The sequence below is a fragment of the Amphibalanus amphitrite genome, unplaced genomic scaffold (genome assembly GCF_019059575.1).
Source record: "Amphibalanus amphitrite isolate SeventyFive unplaced genomic scaffold, NRLGWU_Aamphi_draft 000579F_arrow, whole genome shotgun sequence".
Taxonomy (NCBI): Eukaryota; Metazoa; Arthropoda; class Thecostraca; order Balanomorpha; family Balanidae; genus Amphibalanus; species Amphibalanus amphitrite.
The window spans coordinates 105,001-125,000 of record NW_024882073.1 but is presented as its reverse complement, the minus strand read 5'-3'; the positions used below and the strand labels follow the sequence as shown (position 1 = coordinate 125,000).

The window sequence follows — 20,000 nt, the reverse complement described above, 5'->3', positions numbered from 1 at the left end:
GACTAACCTGTAAGAAAGCGACAGACGTCAAACCAACGTCAGTTGTTCTAGGATGGTAGCTTTGATGGAGGGATGCATGAATTTACCGAATGATACGATGCTTTAATAAATAATTGGCTAACAACTATGTTTAATATGTATACACAAAATGCATACCTCTGCGTCAGATGTATTGTTAATATCCAGTGTTCGTCCTGGCTGAGTCGCAGCGTCGGATTTCTCACCTCCGTAAAAGCCGCGCAAGGTTCGGGTGGAGGTAGCGATTGTTGGTGTTGAGCTGGGCGGCCTGTTGACTTATTGCAGCCACCACGTGAGGGTTGGAATGTCCCACTGTCAGTGGACAGACAGACACATATGACACATCGTCATCAACACAGATACGCGTTAGCACTTACGAAACTGTACGGCGTACGCAAAAGTGAAAGGGATAAATCATTTTGGTAGCTTTGAGAGTTCGTGTTCATCTTGAAACTAATCAACTCACGTTTTGATGTGCCAACTATCCAAGGATTTGTCATATTACGTAACGCACAAACAATGAAAGCTACCTTTTCCCAACTGTTTGTATATGATATATCTACCTATACGCATACCAGTTCGCATTGATTTCAGAAAATGATTAATAGTTGGACTAACTATGCGGCTTTTCGACTATTAGACAAAGTGCTATCCTCTCCGCGGTTACAATATTTTACTCCGGCTTAAAGCCACGAAAGAAGTGACATTTTAAATAACGGAAGTTCGCTATAAACCTAGAGCACGATGCTGCGACGAGCCACCAGGTCTTTCGCTCAGTTCAGTCACCGCTTGGATTATAGGTCCTGTTAGCATTTAGTTTACCTACAGCACACGACGTTTAACCCATGACCAGTCTAATCTGAGACCTCTGTATACCAACCATAGGCTGGCATAAAGAGGCCTATGACCAAAACCAGCCACTCAGAAAGTAGAGCTCACCGTGGCATACGTTGTTTATACAGTCCAGGTATCCGTTATCCTTTTCGTCGTACAGGAAGGCGCCTTCCCCACGCATGATCATAAGAGGGTCCTCTTTGAAAAACATCTCATTTGCAGAGCTGCAACAAAGTGAGCAAAGTCACAAACAGAACTAGAAGTAGTGATAAGAGGGCAACACCCAATTTTAAGGTACGACTCTCGCGAGATTAAGCGGTAGGTTTTGCACTTTTACATTTCCGGTTATATCTTAGAAACTAATCGATCTACGACGAAGCCATTTTACACGATCATGGTCGGCTTGTGAACCACCAAGTCGATCGCATATTCAACACTTAAAGGCTTAATTAAGACGACGAAGATATAGCCTGAAGTGCACTAAATTTTCTAGGTGCAAAAGCTACCGTTAAAACCCGCGAGACCTGTACCTACTTAGTCATGGTTTTAGCCAGTGGCGCGGGAACTTATTCCAGACTGGGGGGGGGGGGGGCTGAACCATAATAGATCAACCTAGGGTACCCCCAAATCTAGTTTTCTCACCGGGTTTAGGCCACTTATTTTTCAGACCTTGGCCTTTTCAAAAAAAAAATATTTGCAAAAAGTCAGGTATTCCGTCTCAGCTGAGTGAAGAAACTACCGTTTTGGCAACCTGGAATAAAGGTTTTAATCTGCCAAATGAGTTGCCGAGCCAGTGAAAGAGGTGGATTTTTCACTTACATGCTTTCTTCCTTTGTGACCCACAACCCCTAATTTGGGGAGGACAAGCTGCCCCAACGGTTCCTGACCTCATGAAAAGTTGTGGGGCACCGCCCCAACGGCCCCAGAGCTGTGGGGGCAAGCTTCCCCCACTGCCCCCTCCCCCGGTTCCCGCGCCTACGTATGAATCTATGAAATTATATTGGTAGATTTCCGATTTCGATTCCTCCAGCTGTAGGCTCAAATAGGTACATTACGAGCTCCCCCCCCCACCAGCCGAAAAGTTGGAGGGGCTCAGCCCCCGCTAGCCCCCCCCCCCCCCAGTTCCCGCGCCACTGGTTTTAGCTTCCAGGTGAGATGAATGACCGAGAAAAAAACCTGGAATATCAGGATATGGTGGCACTTCTTAAAGCGAGGCTGCTACTGGATTGTTCGGGGTCCTGATTCCGTCTTTCATAGTACCTAGTTTGGTCAAAAATGATAAGTTCATGCATTTGGAGTAGGTCGGGTCGGGTCAGGTCAGGTTAACCAGTAGGTGTCCGGTAGGCCATGAGAAAGTTCCCCAAGACCACCAAAAGTCAATGGCTTTGGTTTGACCCGACCTTAAGTGACCTTGACACCCATCATAATGCATGGGACCAACATCATGTCACATGTTAGAATGTTTCCTATCACAAAATGTCTGGAAATATAGGGAAAATGTGCACCGACCTAAGACGTACCGCAATCCGACATGACATGTTCTCGAGAAGGCGAGAAGCAAGCCGCAGCTCAAGGGTTATTGGGAGCCGGGTCAGGAGCTTTTCATAGTCTGTGAAATTATCTAAACCTAGAGAACTGTAACTATCGTCGCAATTGGCTGCTTTTTTCGCTTAAATATGAGCAAATACATAATCTCAGAGATGGGAAGCCCCCCCCCCCCCGTACACACACCTGTAAGTGCAAAGGTTTAGAGTTTTCCGTAAAATTCGATGGGAAATGGGATGGGAAGTTCAAAATTAACAGTACGTTACGTCTGTCAACCTTTCATATTTGATAAGACAGCCGGACGCCTAAGCGATCAGGGGTCTTTTAGGTCTCTTAACAGCTCCATCGCCATCGCCAAGGTCACATGGAATGCGGTATGCGTTGAGATTAAATAATATCGCTGCAAAACGCTGCATTGATGAACGACCATCCATCACCATCCCTAAAAAGGAAAAAGAAATCGTCCAAGGATTAAATAGCTTTGAATCGCAGCACGCACACAATGCTTCAGCTGAGCGTTGGAGCACATTGGCTGTGGTCTGTGGCAGCGACCACAACACTACCTGCGGTGTGCAGAAAACAGCTTGGCGGCCGCGGAGTCATACAAGGCACGAGCGATGCGGCACAGTCTGCTTTCAGGCGTCGACCCCTGCTGCCACCTAGCGACAAGAACTGTAACCACAGCTAATGTCTCGGCTGCATTCTCGGCCCTGTCGCCGTAACATACCATTCTATTATATCTTGCTCATCAATGCAGCGTTTTGTGGTTATATTATTTACTCTCAACACATACCGCATTCCATCTATCAAAAATATACGTGTCATAGCATTCAAAGCCGTTCCTGCGCCTCGGTATAGGTCATAGGATAATATATAAAAGGTATAGGATAACCCCTAGGATAGCTCCTATCCTATGTTTCGATATCACTAAGAACCGATAGTTCCAGCGAGGGTCAAGTTCGAGGGTTAAATCCAGACCAGGCATAGGACATCAGATGCGACAGAACTGCGATCAATGGCAGTGTCTCCGGAGTCCGGTGTCATCGTTTCCCTGGACCCCTCCACCCCCCCCCCCCCTCCGCTCCCGACGCGTGGCGCGCTGTGACAGTTGACCACCAGACCGCGACCGGGTCGACCAGGTGCCGCCCCCCCCCCCCCCAGAAATCAATAACCCCCCGTCTCCGGGGGAAGACAGCTGATTAAAAACGTCACGTGATGGCAGTGTCTCCTCTCGATGTTCCGGAGCAGTGGCTAGGGCCCTGGCGGCGGGCTGGACCGCACAGATCAATACACCACGTGGTCTGTGGGCTCTGGTGCGTGCGTTCTCAGCCGCTGGCTTTGTCCAGGCCAAATACTACCGACCAGGACGGTGCCTGAAGAATGTCCACAGTGCTGGCCACGCCAGACAGGGCTATTCACTTCAGCATCAGGTAGGTATTTGTAGGGGAGGGGGAATCTGCTGACGCAAGATTTATTTTACGTGAAAGAATCCGTAGATACAATTGATTGTGATGCTAAATGAATCTGAGAGCTGTCGACAGCCGAGGTGGGCCATCGGCTATCTCATCTTCATCTAATGGCAGCCGAGACAATGGCTACTGACACGCGATCTGTCTGGCACCCGGCGGAACTTTCCAGAAACAGGCGAGTGCCGACGCCTGGCGGCGCAAACGCGCTCGATTTGAAATGTCCTTTTATGATTTCGCAGAAAACGGACGCGGCTGGATACCGCGCGATTGGGAATCTCGAGCCCACTGAACGACGACGCCTCTGAGGGAGAGACAATTAAAGCAGTTAATTATGAAAGAGGTACCGTGAGCTGACCTTTACCCTAATCTTGCTCTCCAATGCCCATGCAGCGTTATGTGATTTTAATAGGTATTCATTGCCACACTCAGTGTGGCAATGAATACCTATGTATTCAGATGTTACCTATGTATTCAGATGTTAAGTAGAATCAGTCTGATTCTACTTAACATCTGTTAACAAAAAAATCAGGACCGCAGGCGAGCTTCAAACCGTTCCAACACACCTCTTCTAAGTCGGTCAGGACCACATTGGCTCCGTGCCAAGCGGGGAGTCGGGTCAATTCCACTTACCTTAAATGCGTCTCTCTGATTCGAATTATTTCCTCCTTAGTGAGTTCACGTTGCTCACCACCACCAATAAACCCAGCCATGATTGAATGGACGACACCCATAATCGCAGCAATCCAACGCACGACCACACAGCCACACTGCCGGCGCTCTAATGGCCATTGGCTGACGCGTCGGGCCGGGAGACCGTGAGGGGGCGCTACAAGCGACAGAAGATCGTCGGTGCATGGGCGCGAGCTTCCCGAACAGCTGATCATCGCGTGCGCGCGCGAGGCAGCCGACGGGTACGCGTGACGTCACATGACACCAGTAGCGGCGGAACACCTTCAATTAAGGGGGGGGGGGGCACTGCCGACTTTTAGTCCCATTCTTCCTATGCAACGCCCATAGGGCTAATGTTAACCCGCGCCCTGCTGGGGGTCCTGGATTTCCACGCCCTGCTGGGGGGGGGAGGGGTGTTTGAACACCCCCCCCCCCCCTCTAACTCGGCTCCTGGGCCACGTAGCGATACGCGGAACGCGGCGTTCGAAAGAGCGTCAAAAATAATGAGGAAATCACTTCGGTCAATTTTTTGGTCAGGTCAAAGGTCAGGTCACCAGAGGTCATTGAAGGCAAAATTTCGCCGATTTCCAGGTCGAATGTCGACAATTTCCAAGAAGCCAACGCATAACTCGGGAACCAATAGAGCTACAGCGCCGCGGAAAAGCGCATTCGATAGCCCTATTAACGCCCTTTCTGGATAATTCTCTCAGATTTGACCTAACGTCGACGGTTTTGCCTGCAGGGGGCAAAAACTGCAAAAATAGCCGATTTTTTCGGAAACAGTTTTTCTGCAATAACTTTTGACCCAAGCCTTGTACGAGCTTACTTTTACCGGCATCGTATTCCTCTCGTCAAGACGCATCGAATGAACTATAACTTGACCTTGAAAGGTCAACTTGAAAATTTGACCTCAGGTCAAGGTCATGACCTGACCGGAAAGGGTCATGTTGCATATCAGTCGATCCGTATCGTCAAGCTGAACACAACTAAGGCGTTTTCATCGCTCTAGCATGCCTCTATCAAAAGTTATTTGCGAAAAACTGTTAGATACCATTCGTGACCTAAGATGACCTCAGGGCATAAACAGGGGTCACGGACACCATTTTCATGTTCAGTGTGTCTAAACCACTTGTAATTCAGTGTTTGGGAGTGTTTATAATGTCTTTCGTCCAAAAGAGGCGCATTTCAATTTTCTCCCATTGACTTATAATGGGGAGGTCGCAAAATTGACCTGACCTTAGGTCATCGATATCAAAATTCTGAGATATACATTTTGTACATGCTATTGCTCTTAGCAATCGCTGAAAGTTTCAAAGCGATCGGTCACTCGGTGTAGCTATGACAGACATTGAAACTTTTTATGAGGTGAGGTCACTTCAAGTGACCTGGTGACCTGACCTTGAATGACCTTGGTCTGAAATTTTCACAACATGTGTAGAATTGATGTATGATAAGTGTACCAAAAACGGCGGCGCTCCGCGCCGCCGTTTTTGAGATATTCGCGAAAAACCACAAGGGGGGTGTTCAAACACCCCCCCCCCAGCAGGGCGCGGGTTAAAATGACGAAATCAAGGGGGCATTGTGCCCCGGTGCCCCCCCCCCCCCCTTCCCCCGTTCCGCCGCCTATGCCCCGAACAGCTGATTATCGTGCGCGCGCGACACGGGCATGTGTGACGTCACATGACACGGTCCCTGACTATCCCCGGGTCCAACCAACGCCACGTCCACGTCCACTTCCCAGCGGCCATATACCCTCCTACGCGTGGTTGGGGTCCGAAGCCGACCGCCACGCCGCAGGCAAGCTCCGCGCCACACGCTGCGGTAAAACTAGCCGCTCGTCCCGAACAAAGAGAGTAGTGCGCCTCAGGAAGCGGTGCCCACTGCCCCGTACCGTCACTCGCCACCCGTCTGGCTGCGCTGGTTGACCGGTGGCCTGCCCCGGAGACGGGCTCCGCTCGCCCCCGAGACGACTCGGAAGGGAGCGGGGTGGTGTCGGGCGACCGAACGGCGCTACCGGAAGTGGTTAGCTGGGCAATGGGCATGCAGCGTATGCCCAATGTGCGCGGTCACAACAAAGGTGCCTTTGCACCCCACGCGAGCATCAAAATCTGGGCCGAAGTCGGCCACGTGTCGGTCATGCCAAGGGAGGGGAGTCGGGTCATTTCCACCCACACCTCAGATGAGTTTCCCTGATCCGAACGACCTGCTTTGCAAGTTCACGTTCACGTTCCCGCTGACAACCACTGCTAAACTCGGACATTATTGCATGAACGAGACCCATAATCGTAGCTGTCGGACGCGAAAGCCTACCGTCACGCCGCCGCGGGCGCTTTAACCCACGAGACACGGGGAGGGGGCATACTGTTGGCCCCTTTACGTTTTGTGTGATATCTCCGAAACCTTGTAAGATATGTATTCGCAACTTGGCATAGCTTCAAATGAATACCTAGACAAAATTGGTAGAATGTTTGGTGGTGTAGCTCGTAAGAAGACGTCAGAGTGACGTCATAAAGTTTTGTCGTTTTCCGATAGGAACGTTTCTGATGCCACTGAGCATATGCAACGGTAAATGAACTAAGCAGCATCTGCTGTCACCCTTACACAATACACATCTTAAAGGGACCATCCCACCTTAACATTAGTTTTGAGTTGAGATAGCCAAGTTTGCGGCCAGGCTCAGAAACCACCATTTATCCTGGTCGCAACCCCCGCAGCTTTATGGTGTTCAAGAAATTTCTTCCCTTTACTTGCAGGGTGGGACCAGCTTAGTCCCTATCTCTTAACCATTAGCGGTTTTTGGATGACGTCAGCAGTCATTTCAACGCCCGCCATTCCTTGAACCCGAGTTTTGCTGACCTTGAGCTCCCTTTCTTATCAACGTGAAATCCGTCGTCGGCGCTGAGAAAGCCTATTGCTTTTCATTTTAATTTGAATATTAGAAGATACCCGCCACTGGAACTTGGACTGATATTATACCAAGGCCGAAGATGATCAAGCTGCCTGCTATATCTGGAGCTTGGTGTTCAACTTCAACATGGAATAAAAAACAAAATATCAAAGCAAACTGGATATGGTACTGCAAGTTAAAGTCCAAAGAAATTTGAAGAGCTGACAATTGACATTAATTCTTTTCCTGCAAGGTTTCCATATGGAGATCACAGTCACACCATGAAGAAATATTTTTGATGTTAACAGTTGAAAGGGGATTTATCTTCCAGTTTTGACGAAAGACGCTGCTGACTGTCTTTGGAAAAGGATGTCGGCATGAGGTGCAATAGTGCTTGTGAAGTGGTTATAACTGGTCTTTTCACAGTATTAAATTAAATGTGCCATTGCAGCCAAGTGTGTTATCATGTAAGGTAAAATCAAAACTACTTTTTTTTTTAATATATATCTTTATTTATTTCACATCTTTACGATTCAAAACAAATAAACGACACACTAGGAAAGAAACAAACAACACACATCGTCAGTCAGGCAGCGCCACAAGTAATGAGCAGTGGAGTGGCGGCAGGTGGCGCCGCTCGTCTCCGAAATCAAAACTACAATGTTGGTTTTACGAGCATTGAGAAGGCTGGTAGGTAACACCTGCCTGTGCTCGTAAATCATGCTGCCAGAGTATTCTAAATTAATTTCATCATACAGTTTTGTTGTCCAGAATGGTTGCACTATTGTTTGGTATCATATTATTCCATGTAAATATGGTAGTGTAAAGTCCGACCAACATGTTACCAGATTTGAAGCTGTTACGTTACCTAAGTACCTGTTTTTTACTGGCGTGGTGAATGTCACCTGGATTTTGTTTTGAGGTGCAGACCTAGTAACTCTGACTACATGGGTTTGAAGCTATTATCTATTCTGTTTTTACTGGCCTGGTGAATGGCGACTGATGTTGTCCGTGGATGGCACTGAAACAAATTTTGAGTGTTTTGTACAGTGTTTTAATACAATGCTGAGGGCTGAAAGTTGTCTTGTTTAGAGTGGTGAAAGTTCAGGATATGCCAGTCACCAAGGTGGGTCAGAGTTAAATGTGTTGCAGTCAGTTCGGCTTCGGCAAGCACACGGATGGGCATACGCATCAAGACCTGCTCTGCCATACTTTCAGCCAATTTTACCTAGGTAAGTCTTTTCTTTTTTCTGCCAAAAGCTATGACATTGTGAATTTCAGCACTGTGGCCTGTGTGTAGCTTTCAGGAAAGCAATTCTAAATAAAGCTCTGATAAAGTGCAAAATCAGCAATGCAGCCCTCTATTACATTTTCTACAACATCTTACTTGTTCCTTGCATGGAGAGAAAAATGCAATGTTATGAATTCGTTTATTCACATAATTTGACAAGCATGCAGTTGCCTGCTACTATCACTGGACAAAACAGAGCAGAAAACATCAGTTGATCAAACACAAGACATAACAGAAGTTTACAACATAGGGCTGCCGAACCTGCTTCCTCCCACCACAGTTGATGCCATTTCCTAGCCTGGCTTGATGTGAGCGCTGAATAACTGCTTTGTCTAATTACAGCTCACTACCATTCAACTTAAACTACTCTCTTTAAAGTAAGAGTGAGAGCGTTCAGTGTTCATAGCAGCTCGACAGACGACAGACAACAAACATCTTGACAAACCAACCAGTATTTGATTTGGCTAATGATTTATGTGCTTGTTGTATCATGGCCAAACTACTTTAACAGCAATAATCCCTGTTTCATCTTGATCTTGCTTTTATTTCCATTTGAACTCAGATCTTGAAACAATCATCTGAAGTGATATCAGATACTGGCTTCTGTTTCTCTTGAAAGCAAGTTAAAACAACAATGATAAACTAAGGCAGGAGATGTGAGTTGTGGCAGTAGATTTTTGATTCAACATATGTCAACCTTATATTGCTTGAGACCTCTGTGACAGACAAACAAATATTTATAGTTTTTTTATAGTTTGGATTCTTGGCTTGATTTAGCAGATCAGCTGTGAACCTTGACTTTGAAATCACATAAATGTCATGGTACCCGAACGAATCCTCGCATGACATTTCTTCGTAGCACAATTTTTCGTCCGTATTTCTTCGTCTTGGTCTACAAATCTTCGTCGGTGCATTTATTTGTCCCTCAATGCTTACTCTTGCATATATTTGCGTTGAAGAAGAAATGCGAGCCGATTTTCATATACCCTGGTGCGAGACAAAGTAATGCGATAGGTACGAATAAATGCCCTGACGAAGATTTGCAGACGAAGAATTGCGATACGAAGAAATGCCATATGAATTGTCCTGGAATCCTTTATTGGCCATCATATATTGACCTTGATAAGATAAACGCATCATTCGCGCAATATTTGTCGCACTTTGATACCAAACTATTGCTTCCAAATGCCGACGTAAAGAAAACCTTTATGTGACGTCATAGAAACAGCGGATTTCCCAAAAAGTAAACAAAAATAAAAGTCTTATATCTCGAAAACGGGTGAATATTTTCCGGTAAAATTTGGTAGATGTTCATTTTCGCTCTTTGTGATTCACGCTACATCACTTTTATGCCAATTCATTAACTTTTTTGAAGGTGGGAGGGTCCCTTTAAAGGGACCCTCCCACCTTCAAAAAAGTTTATGAATTGGCTTGAAAGTGATGTCGCTCGGTTCAGAAAGAGCGAAAACGAATATCTACCAAATTTCACCGAAAAATATTCACCGGTTTTCAAGATATTAGACTTTTACTTTTGTTTACTTTTTTGGGATCTCCGCTGTTTCTAGCGACTTTATTTTAGAAGTGCGGCGTTTGCGGCAGATGTTGCACGCAAATAGCATATACCACCGCGTGCTACAAAACGTTTTAGTCAAACATTTAAAAATCGTTAGATATCTGCGCTGACGTCACACATTCAGAGGGGTATTCCTAAGCATTAGCCCCTCTGAATCAAAATGCTGCAATTTTGAAATTCAATAGGCCTGTACACATTCAGCTGCTGCGCTGTTGTCAGCCGAGAAACGCTCACTCTATTGGCTGAAAAATTGATGACGTCATGTTGCACTTGCGACATGACGTCACCTCTCTGCTGACGGCAGCATGGGCTGACGAGCTGTGCTGCTAGGAGAAAGCAAGTGCAGAGATGCCGAGCCGTCATCAGAAGCCATAAATGACGCATTTAGACACTGGTAGTGGCGCATGTAAACAAATCACGTGCCACATTTTTACTGAGTACTGCAGATAAATGAAAATTCGACACTGTATTGACGCTTTTCACGTAATTTTCTTTTCACAATTATTTATCAATGTAAGAAAAGTAAATATTTCAATTGCATCTCATATGTAAATATGCTCATAATATACCTAGCTATCAAAACATTGTATTAATAAAGAACATGAATATGAGACAATATATTTGTTTACAAAGCCACATTTGTAGACAGTCAGCCACTGCTGACATTTCTCATCAGCCGAATGTGTACAAATCCGTCGGCCAGAAACGGTGGGTGGAGCCTATTTCGGCTGACAACAGCACAACAGCTCAGCCCCCACCAAATCTTATCTGGCAAAGGAGTTCAAGCCCTGGTGACGTAAGCCATAGCAACCAAGAGTCCCTAGCAACCGGAAGTGGAGGGGACACCTCTCGCAAACGATCGACGGACGACGAACTTATACGGCCTTGGAACGACGTTTCGTCAGCAAGTCCGTCAGCGACCAATCACAAAATTTCCGGCTCCATTGAAGACTTTTGAGTTTTTTCTTTTCGCTTTTGGGCTCGATTTATCGGTTTTTGTTTATGGCATTTTTTGGTTTTATTATTTTTTTTTGATCAGCTAAATTTGACATTTAATAACACAATGACATCAAGCCAATCACAATAACCCGAGTCGCTTAAGGTCAGGTCACTCGGTCACGCCAATTAACCTGTCTAAGACTCCTTTGGACAAAAGTCAACTGAACACTCGAATGAAACATCGAATGAAAGATAACATGACACACTCAATCGGCAAATTGCAACCGTGACCCATGCAAACATGCTAGTGCTATGAGAATTGAGAACCCATTAGATTTAGGTATACCTACTCAGCTCGACAACACGGATCGACTTGCAGCATGACCTTATCTTTTCTAGTTAGGCCATCATCTTGACCTTAAGCCAAATTTCCAAAATGATCTTTCGATATCAAATTATCTTGTCCTGTGAACTATTACTATTTCTCAAGACCGTGTTTCGCCGAAATCGCGATTCGGCATATGAGTCAGCTTGCATTATCCGATTTGTGAAAAATTGTCAAAATCGGGAACAAAAATGCATGAATAGGTAGGTATTTTACATTTCGTGACCTTCAGTGACCTCAGCGATGACCTGATAAAAATGACCATAACAATTCTGAAAGATTTTATAGCCAGCTTCTATTGCTTTTTACCGCGTCTTACTAGCTTGCTTACTTTTGGACATAACCTGGTGTGGCCAAAAAGGCACCCCCCCCCCCCCCCCTCTATCGTGGATAAGCTGTCTCGAGAGACCCACCCGGGCGCGGGTTTATGTTTGCCCTGAGTGTGAATGCTTAGGTCAAATCAGAGAGCTTTTCCAAAAAGAGCGTTAAAGGAGCTATTGGATGCACCTTTTTGCGTCGCTGTATAGATCTAAACATGCCCGAGTCATGCGCCAGTTTGTCGAAATTGTTCAAATAGGCGAACTTCGACGATTTCTGGTGACCTGACCTTTGACTTGACAAACAAAAAAGACGGATGCATTTTGTTCATGATTTTTTACGCTATGACGAATGCCGCTCACCACGTGACCTAGAAGCCTACACAGGGGCGTGAAAACGCCCACCCTACCCAGCACGTACGGTTCTCCAGGGTATTAGTCGTAGGTCGCTCGGCGAGCGGGAGGGCAACCAGTTCCGCCCCTGTATCGCGTGACCCGTTGCTCCGCCCAGTTACGCACGAGCGTACTCCACGCCGCGTAGTAGCGTGGGGAGGGGAGGGTTAGAATGGTGGCATGTGTAGAGGCTAGAACCGGTTTCCACCGCCATGCCACCGCCCAGCGACATGGAGCGGGGTCAGTGACCAGGGCGCAGGGAAAGGTCAGAGGTCAACTATAACGCAGAGCTTTGTGTCTCCCGCCCCTCCGCGTGTAACGACGCACGACAGCGGCCGGCCGCCGATCAGGCTTGACATGTCAAGATCACCCGCACTCAACGGGCTCAGAGGGTTGGTCGAGTGCGCGTCCGTGGCTGACGACAGTCTCGACCATGTGCTATGGTGCCGATAGACTAGCGTGGGTAATAAGTTTTTGTTCAGTGCATATGGCTGCTGGGGTGTGTCATCTTGATAAAGGATGCCTTGTAACGTGTATGATACGCTTAAAACCTCGCTGGCAGTGGCCGAGAAGAGGGGGGGGGGGGGCGGGGAGGCGGGTGCCGCCTCCACATGTTTATTTTTGTTGATAGCTGCGAAAGCTGAAATTTGGCAAGCCTGACCTTTGATTCAAGCTGAATTTTTATGACAGCAGCTGTATTTTCACCCTCGCCCATATTGGTGTTTTGCCAGCGTCTATCGTAAGGGGGGGGGGGGGGAGGAGGGTCCATTGGACCCCTTTGCCATTCAGCCCTTGATCGAGCTAACGCTTCGCGGAAAAAGAGCGTGTTGCCCGTGACGAGAGGAGGCCGATGATACCCAATTTCAAGGTCCTAGGTCATTGGTTGACAGGTCAATATAACTCAAAAGTCGGGGAATCGGGACCTGTTAGAGCTTCGTAAAGTGAAGCTGTTACAGGGTTTTGCGGGGTGCTGATCACGAATTTCAAGTTAGTTTTGATCACAGATGATATTTTCGTGCATCAGGTCACATGTTACGAGGGAACCAAAACTACTTCTTAAATGTTCAAACGGTTTCTAAATGCGAAATCAACTCCAAAATCTACCCTAGAAACATGTAGAACTCGAAAGAGTGAACAAAGGTCATCAAAGATCAGTGACCTGACTGACCTTCACGTGACCTTGATACCCACTAGAATCCATGGGATCAACATCCTTTCACATGTTTGATCGCTTAAAGCCACAAAAAGACAATAAAACGCGCTCTACGCGAAATACGCCAAAACGCGATTCCGGCCAAACATGGTTTCGGAAAACAAATCACAAGTCAAAGGTCTTTTGAGTCAGGGTCATATAAATTACAGGGTAGGCGTAATATTGATTAACTCGAGGGTACTGAAAAAAGTCGTCGCAATCAGCCGCTTTTTGCGCGAGTTATTTGCGAAAAACTGAGGGTAGGAGGGCTGTTCGACACCCTCCTACAAGTGCGAAGGTTAAGGTCAGGCCGTTGACCAATAACGTCAAAAGTGAACCTCTGTAAGGTCCCAAAATGTCGCGACGTCGCAGCACCCTTCGTGCCAGGGGACTTTTCAACGGGGAATGAAGCTTATATGATCTAGTACTATCTCACAGAGGTCTCACAACTTGTATGTAGCTATCTCGTATTTTTCTTAAGAGTGACCTGAAGTCAGGTCGGACACGCAACCTCACGATTATTAATCAGTTGGGAAATATGAAAGCTGTTATTTTGGCGCCAGGAGCCATCTAAAGCTGTCTCAAGCGCATTAATTCGCGATTTTATACAATTTTTGCAAGCCCTAGCATTCACTTTTCCATTCTTAAAGTTAGACGACTTCATTTATGACGTCACTAAGGTCACAGGAGTTTTCACCAAAAAGTCCCGATCAAATTGAGCTAGCGAGTCGGGAAGCCACCAGTGGACTTGTGAGGACCTACCGAATCGAAAAAGCTACATATACGACCTCCTTGGGCCAGCTTCGTGGCCTGAGTGGCTCTGCCCTGACCATGACCTGATGTGAACATGCCTTAAATTGACCTCAACGAAAACAAAGCGTATACTATTCGACGCGCTTGAAGTTGAGCATGCAAAACTCGATGGTGCCATAATGTTGGCTCTGTAACCACTTTAAGTGGTGAAGTTGTTTACCAAAAACCGATCCCGCGACTTTGAGCTTACCTCAGAGTTAATCGGTTGACCCGAGACATTCAAATCGGGTACCAGTTGATGCATCTCATACGACGCACGCGCTCAGTTTTATCCGCAAGGCGCTAGCTCAATTAGGGGAAAAAGACGGAGAGGGGTCGTAATCACCCCCCCCCCCTCTCGGCCGGGGTATATGCAGAAAACCCAAAATTCCGTTGAGGGTTAAGCACTGAAGTGATATTATGATGCGAGAAGGTATAGGTCAAAACAAGTATGCACACGAGCGGGTGTGAATAAAACTGTGTTCGAGGTATGCCTTTTTATTATGCATTCGATTTGCTTTAGTTATTGGTAAGAACAGATACAAGTTGTATCTGTTCTTACCAATAACTAAAGCAAATAAGAGCGCCCCTGAAGAAAAGGTGGCGCACCGGACAGGTGCGATTTTAAGGTCTAAGGTCAGTCGGGGACCTCTAAGTTCGGATTAAGCGCTGCATGTTAGGGGTAAAAAAATGGGGGCAAAAAAGCATCCCGATTTTGGCAGCATCGTCATGCTTTGTCATGGCACTCACTGATCCACTCCCTCGGCCGAAATATCATTATCCTTTTTATGAGTTCCGGCATAATCCCGCACATTATGCTGCATGTTGTTTGCCATGAAAAAACAATGCATGTTCAGCTACGTTCTACGCAGTACGCACTAACATAACCACCATCCCATCATCCACCACTAGCCACCATCCCGTTCTGTGCCCCCTTCCACCCCACACGAATCAGCCGAGACACTAGTCAGTCGGGCTAGCGCTATCCTATCCTCCCTTTCTGACTGCACAGCGCTTAAACCCAGAGCCGAGACTTCCCGAGCGCGACCTCTGACCCCACGCGGTCCGAAGGGTCGGCCGATGCCTAAGGGCGCGCCGCGCGCCGGCCACCCGGATAGCCTCTGCCGAGTCTCCCTTTCATACACCGTTTACTACGCGCTCGATTCATTCATGATTCTGTGTTTCTGCGTTCCTCTCGTTAGATGGCTCTACTGATGTCATAGGCGATCCCAGGAAGATTGCGGCCAGAATACCCCAAACGGCAGAAAATGAGGTTTTTGGTGAATATCTCGGAAAGTATTTGGCATACAACGATGCAATTTCACAGTCTCGTGGTAAATGTGCATATACATAATTCGGGTTGATACTTATGCATTTGAACATTATATAGGACCAGATATGTCCGAAAAAGCAAAACCAACAAGACTTTTACTGGAGAGCCGTACGAGAAAATTCAGATCACTAGCACGACGCGGATTAAAAGAGGTGGTTTTGGGGTTTTCTGGGTTGCCATTTCGATCTTCGTAGTTGTTTTGCGCAAAGATAAGATGATGTATTCGGCTCCAGTAAGTCTTCCAGTCAATCCTGGAAACGCTTGTGGTGTGTCCTTGTCTACCTCGGTGGGTGGCTCCCCGATGCGTAGCAAATTGCAGCTAGAACGAAGAGGACCTCGCTGTGGTACTAGAATTACCCGCAAGCTTAGGGCCTAGCGGCACTATCTTCAATGATCTTGAGCGTCACCTTCCACGACTTCCGACAGTTTCCCGAAGCTGGGTATATTGCTGGGTTTAAAATAAGATTGACTGACTTCTTTTTCTTCTGTTTTCTTTCCACTTCACAAAAGAAAACTTGCCTCCACTTGCCTCCACTGCTTCCTTGCCTTGCTGCTGCGTTTGTGCGAGACTTTTAAGTGTCATGTATTTGATTTAATGCGTATTATCAAAATAAAATGGTTACCTTCTACGGCTATTTCATATTAATCACAATGACTTTATTGTTGTTTGCACTGTTCGAGCAATCGAGATAATATGAGAAAAGTACCTACCTAAGTGACAAGGCTGATCTGAACCGTGCTGTAAACAATAAAAATTAGGTGCACGCTCGCGCTTATAAATACTCCGGATCCCCTCGAACTTATCCTGAATGTTGCTATAATATTGGTGATTTTTTTTTATAAATTCTGCAACATAGACAAATAAAAGCACATAAAATGAGGCATTGCTTATTTTTACAGGATATGAATGTCGCAACTGCACCACTTGGGGAAATCTGGCAATTATAGTTTATCCCAGTATACCTGAGCTAGTATTATCCTAAATTGTTTTGTTCTCATTTACATGATCTGTTTGCGTCAAATATCAAAACTGATGCATTAAATGCTATTTTGAATTTCCGGCTGTTACTTTCATAAAATCAGATGTTTGAAACATGACGAAAAAGCTTTCGTTTCCATATAGTTTTAACTAGGGCTGTCTAGTCGAATACTAAATAAATATACCAAGCCCCCGTGACGTCACGATCTGTCCAACCTTATGTTGTAGTAATCTTGCAACAGCTGAATGTGTACAGGCCTAATATTTCCGATTTAAGGCATTTCTCGATGTTGTGAGTGCCGAAACCGGTAATTGTGAGCCAGGGACCCCATTTTGGCTATCTCAACTCAAATCTAATGTTAAGGTGGGAGGGTCCCTTTAAAGCACCTTCAGCTAGTTCCTGACCAATGATCGATCCTACACATAGTTATATGCATTCGGTCCCATACATCGGATATATCGTGAGGAAACTACAAGAATGCCAAACTATAAATGGACTTCTGACATCACTGACATCACTGTGTGTTGTCATTGCAACTGGGATCGACACCAAATTTGGGCACAACCTTGACTAGCTATTCAGAAATGTACGTGCAAAGTTTCGCTCCTCTATCTCTTCGCATATTGCGACGATATCGACGGAGAAGTTCAGAGGGACAACTAAATGCCTCCTGCCCCTCCCCCAGCGGCCGGCAGGTGGGGCGAAGGACCAGCGGGGCGCCAAACCGGCGCACAGTGGCCCTTTTTCAGAATTAGCACGCATTAATTCCCACATTACCTGGAAGTGGTGCAAGACATCACCACGTGATCAAGGACGTATTCCCTGCCAATGCAAAGACAAGAAAAGAAACGAACTGCCCAAGGAGATTCGGCCTAACAGCGACAGGCCGCTCGGCCCAAGATTTGGCGCACGTTCGCACGGCTCGCCCGCCGGCCCAGGCCGCTCCGAACGCAAGTGTGGCGAGCCCGCCAGCCGACCGCGCTGCACTGACCGCCAGGACGCCCCAGGGCGTCACGTGACCGCATCTGCAGCTGTTGCCAGCCACCGTTAGTCGGCCCCGGCCGGGCAGCAACTAAGGTCAGCGCGACGCGAACAATACAAACACATAGGCGCTTTTGACGTTAGATCTTAAGCCGACCACGGGACTTGTGCGGCTTGGACATCAAACGCGACAAGAAATCGGACAGTTTTTCTTGAGCACAGCGTTATGCCTACATGACGTTTCAATAAGCACATCTTATGGCAAGTCAAGCCACATTTAGGCGCCCACCAGGTGACACCAGCTTCGAGCCAGGTCAATGAGCTTAGTCGTATCGAATAGGAGCCACAGCCGCTCGCGGACTGAGCTGGCTCACGTTATTCACCGTAGAAGCAAAATGGCGCAAAATGGCGCGATGCCTTTTGGTGGACATGGTCAGAAGAGATCGGCGATTCGAACGATGTATAATACGACATGTTCCAGAGTGTGCTACTTAACATAAAGCTTCATATGTATGCCGCCATCTCCAGTTGATAATTGTCCTGTTATTGTGTCCACAATATTCGGCAAAAGTGGTCTATTTAAGTTGATACAATGAAAATTGTGGTTTCTAGGGCTTCTACGTAAACTCAGCTTCACAGCCATGCCATTAATTTTTAATATTTTCTCACCGAAAGCCTTACAAATTGATGTTCATCTCACCCTACTTTTTAGGGTCCGCCGGTGGTGTCCGCGCGCCTCTCGACAAACTTCGATTTTGCGGTCAGTTTTACCAAAGATAATTATTTTTTAGGAGGTAAAAATGGCACCATCGGATAGTTTGGAATGTTTTGCACACGATTAGACTGCTTTTTACTCAAAAGAAGAAAAACAATATTTTGAATTTATGCGTGCTAATTCTGAAAAAGGGCCACTGTGCGGCGGCCACCGCGCAGCTGCCACGGGCCAGGCCACCTGGCCAGCTGCTCCACGCACCGAGATTGGCAACAGGTGATTCTGCAGTGGCGCGCGTCTGTAACGCGTCGGCGCTCGACAGTAGACAGGGCAGGACAGGACGGGACGGGACGGGGCTGGACAGGACATGACAAGACAGAAAACAAAGAGTAGGGTACACCGTAATGGCCGCAACCCTGTCCACCCGCGGCCGGATATTCTACATAAATGACAGCGTACAGCACACAAGTTAACCCGGCAGTTGCTGGGGTATTTTGCCACCCACCGTTTGCTGGGGGGGGGGGGGGGCGTTAAACGCCCCCAGCCGATAACTCGAGAACCAATAGGCGCAGCGAAACGCACGAGGCGGCAAACGAAAGAACGCGACGAGACGCTTCAGATGAGTGACGAAACAGAGGACGCCGTTGGGAATGTACGGCGTCATTTCCCAAACACCTACCATGCCGTGAATCTTCCGAAGCAGCGCCATGCGCCGGGTCCGGTCAGCAGAAGACATCGTACGAGAGCAGCAGGTGGCTCAAGTCGGGCAGGTGTCGACCGGACCGGAGGAGGGCGCCTCATTGAGGGGTCGGGAGGGGGGGGGGGGTTAATGAACGTGGGAAAGGGCCGCGACCGGCCCACTGAACTGCTGTGATTCTAAGGGAGAGACAATTACCCCGTTTACATGAGTCAGCGAAAATGACGTTTAGAACGGATATTTCCGTTTAGCGAAAAGTGCGCAAGTTTCGACTCATGTAAACTGGTTTGGGCGCGCAAAAATGACGATTACGCGGAACGGAAATATCCGATGAATTAATGGGAAATATCCGTTTAGGACGTCAGGTCTAAACGGATTTTTTGCGCATCTAGCAGAAAATGACATGAATATGCATGTTTTATAGATGAATTTTTTAGTTTACACATCAAAATACATATTTATCTTGAATGGTAGGTCTAATGACAATGAAAAATCCACTTTTTGTCCCTGATTTCGCGCCATTGTGGCAGATTCATAAAGTACCTACATAAGTGTTGAGAGGAACGTCCTATGCTTCAAAAGGGAAGCATTCTAGTTTAGGGCTAATTTCCTTATTTCTTAGATTCAACAATCAGGGTTCAATTCCAGGGCAACCAACATAGCCATCCCAGCCAGTCGCTCCCTATAGCCACTTGGAACAGCATGCTAGTGCCATTTAGTGCTTGGTACACTGGATATGGTGCTTGATTTATTCTGCTTTAGTACCTACATGCTCCCAAACAATTTTCTCTACCTTGGTACTTCAAACTTCCTAGCAGTGATCAGGGGTGGAGATCTGTCAAAGGGGGGGGGGGGGGGTCCAGGCCGGGCAGATGGAGGTGGGCGGAATGCAGTACCATTGACTTACATAGCAGTAATTCGTTTTCAGGGGGGCCCTGACCCCCCCCCCCCCCGACACCCCCCCGCCCGAGATCTCCACCTCTGGCAGTGATT

General features: G+C 47.0%; 1 protein-coding gene across 3 annotated transcripts in view; it reads right to left on the bottom strand.

Annotated features, from left to right (window-relative positions):
• Positions 1-20,000, bottom strand: part of LOC122394199 (ethanolamine-phosphate phospho-lyase-like) — a 36,430-nt gene that overhangs the window by 7,025 nt on the left and 9,405 nt on the right. The window contains exons 1-4 of one of the 3 annotated variants that reach the window (XM_043390920.1): positions 4,497-4,659; positions 958-1,076; positions 225-330; positions 1-7 (exon numbers count right to left, since the gene is read on the bottom strand). The exon at positions 1-7 is cut by the window's left edge and continues 125 nt beyond it. In XM_043390920.1, the coding sequence (XP_043246855.1) occupies positions 1-7; positions 225-330; positions 958-1,076; positions 4,497-4,597 (333 nt within the window). In that variant the 5' untranslated portion in view covers positions 4,598-4,659. Of the gene's footprint in view, positions 8-156; positions 331-957; positions 1,077-4,496; positions 4,660-20,000 lie in introns of those variants that run through there. The other 2 variants (XM_043390922.1, XM_043390921.1) reach the window with 2 other exon arrangements.